Here is a 2,500-nt window from a genome sequence, read left to right as displayed (position 1 = left end):
TTGGCTAGTAGCTTACCTTGCATTTGAGAAATGACTCACGAATAAATGCAGATTATATTCCTTGTTTACAAAAACACCAGCAAATGCAGATTTACAGTGTGCTTGTGAACGATTTATTGATAAATGCAGTGTCTTGTCCCATAGGGGCACAACACGAGTGGCTTCTTCCCTGGCTGTAAGTGTAAACAATGGGAGTGGACTGGATCCGGAAACTCCCTCACACCTTTCCTGTTGAAAATTACAAACGGTCCATTCGTATTTGCTGCGTAAATAAATATAATTTAATGGAACAGCAGGCATATTGGAGGAAGATCTTTTATGAAAATGTGTACTTGAGTAGCTCTACGTCACCACCTGAAGTCTGTCCCAATCTGTAGGGGAAAATTCGACTTATCTTTATTCTCGAGGGAATGACTCGCTTTTTAATTTCACTCCAAACGAGGTGAAGTTCAAGTGGAAGTGGAAGTGGTAGTAATGGGACGCAGCCAAAGTTTGCAAATTCGCGTGTATGTGTCCCTATCGTTACACTATGCCAATGTCCTGTGGACTGGCTGTCCAGCTGGCTGGATGGATTAAATAAAATAGAATAAAAAAGATTGCATCTTAAAGACACTCCTTCCCTCCCCTTCCACTATGAAGATACCGTATTCACTCAGAGGTACAGTCCCAACGCTTGATTAAAATAAAAGATTATATCTCAAAACCCCTGCATCCCTTCTATTGCGCTATATGCATAGCATAATATATGCCCTGCTCTCAGAAGTGCAGGTTTGGGATTAAAATAAAAGATTTGATCTCAAAACCACTCCATCCTTTACATTATGTATATACTCTCCTATCTCTCTGAGGCGCATTTCCCAACAGGTGATTAAAATAGAAGATTGTATCTTCCCCCCTGTTCCACTATGCAGACACATGCCTAGCACTCAGAAGGGCTATTTGTGATTAAAATAAAAGATTGTATCTCAAGAGGTACAGTCCCAATGTGTGATTGAAATAAAATATTGTATCTCCAAATCACCTGTTTCTCTATGCAGACATGTTCGCTGCAGCATGCCTAGCTCTCAGTAAGCACTCAAGATAATGGAAAAAAGGAGGCGCACACAAGGCTTGTATGAAAAAGTGTATTGAAGCCGAAATTTAACAACAGAAGTCTGAGGTTAACTGGAGAATGTCTCCACCAGTGGCTACTGTGATTAAAACCTGTGATTAAAAACTGTATGATTAAAATAAGAGATTCTACCTGAAGACTTGTGTATGTTTAAAACAAAATGAATCTCTTGAGCGCCTGGCCCCATTTCCTGTGTGACCCGTGGCAACTCCACAGGGATATTATGGGATGTGGTGGGCATGGCAACTAGGGCACACACACACACACACACTTACACTATATGATACGGTGGGCAAAACTAGGGCACACACACACACACACACACACACACACACACACACACACACACACACACACACACACACACACACACACACACACACACACACACACACACACACACACATTATGTGATACGGTGGGCAAAACTAGGGCACACACACACACACACACACACACACACACACACACACACACACACACACACACACACACACACACACACACACACACTATGTGATACGGTGGGCAAAACTAGGGCACACACACACACACACACACACACACACACACACACACACACACACACACACACACACACACACACACACTGTGGAATTCCCCAGTCCACTCCTCTTCTGGTCTTTAATTAGAGAGGGAAGGCTAGGGGTGAAAGGTGGACGAGAGAGGGAGAGACCATGAGGAGTGGAAGGAAGAGAAGAAAGGCAAGAGAGAGAAGACAGGGCAAGAGGTGGTAGGTAGAGAAGAGAGGGAGGAGTGGAAAACAAGAAAGAGAGAGGGCGGAAGCTGGAAGGTAAGGGAGAGAGTCAGGGGTTGAAGTTGAAAAAAAGAGAGGGCAAGGGGTGGAAGGTAAGGGAGAGAGTGAGGGGTTGAAGTTGAAGAAGAGAGAGAGAGGGAGAGGGCAATGATGAGGGAGAGAGGGTGCAGGGTGGGAGGTAGAAAAGAGAGGTGGGGGGTGGAGAGTGGGGTGCAGGGTGGGCTTCGGGAAGGGTCTGACGAGGTTAATTGGGAAAGCTGCCTGCCTGTCTGCCTGCCTGTCTGCCTGCCTGTCAAGTGAAAACTCTGCCCCAACGGACTGCTAAATAGAACAGTAATTCTCTCCAGCAAGGGTGCCACGTATTTAAATACTGGTAAATGTACTGTATATCTGTCTTCTGTGTTCATTTGTTAAGTGCTTGAGGGTTGTTTGTGTATTTCCATGTGTGTGTGTGTGTGTGTGTGTGTGTGTGTGTGTGTGTGTGTGTGTGTGTGTGTGTGTGTGTGTGTGTGTGTGTGTGTGTGTGTGTGTGTGTGTGTGTGTGTGTGTGTGTGTGTGTGTGTGTGTGTGTGTGTGTGTGTGTGTGTGTGTGTGCCTGGTGTAGAGTGTGT

The 2,500-nt window shown here is 45.1% G+C and overlaps 1 protein-coding gene across 1 annotated transcript in view; it reads left to right on the top strand.

Moving 5' to 3' along the window:
• cfap54 (cilia and flagella associated protein 54) overlaps positions 1 to 2,500 on the top strand; it is a 126,096-nt gene that overhangs the window by 24,319 nt on the left and 99,277 nt on the right. The window contains exon 21 of the mRNA XM_063217797.1: positions 2,494 to 2,500. This exon is cut by the window's right edge and continues 109 nt beyond it. Within this exon, the coding sequence (XP_063073867.1) occupies positions 2,494 to 2,500 (7 nt within the window). The remainder of the gene's footprint in view (positions 1 to 2,493) is intronic.

The sequence above is a fragment of the Engraulis encrasicolus genome, chromosome 15, assembly GCF_034702125.1.
Source record: "Engraulis encrasicolus isolate BLACKSEA-1 chromosome 15, IST_EnEncr_1.0, whole genome shotgun sequence".
NCBI lineage: Eukaryota > Metazoa > Chordata > Actinopteri > Clupeiformes > Engraulidae > Engraulis > Engraulis encrasicolus.
This window is presented reverse-complemented; position numbering and strand designations above follow the sequence as displayed.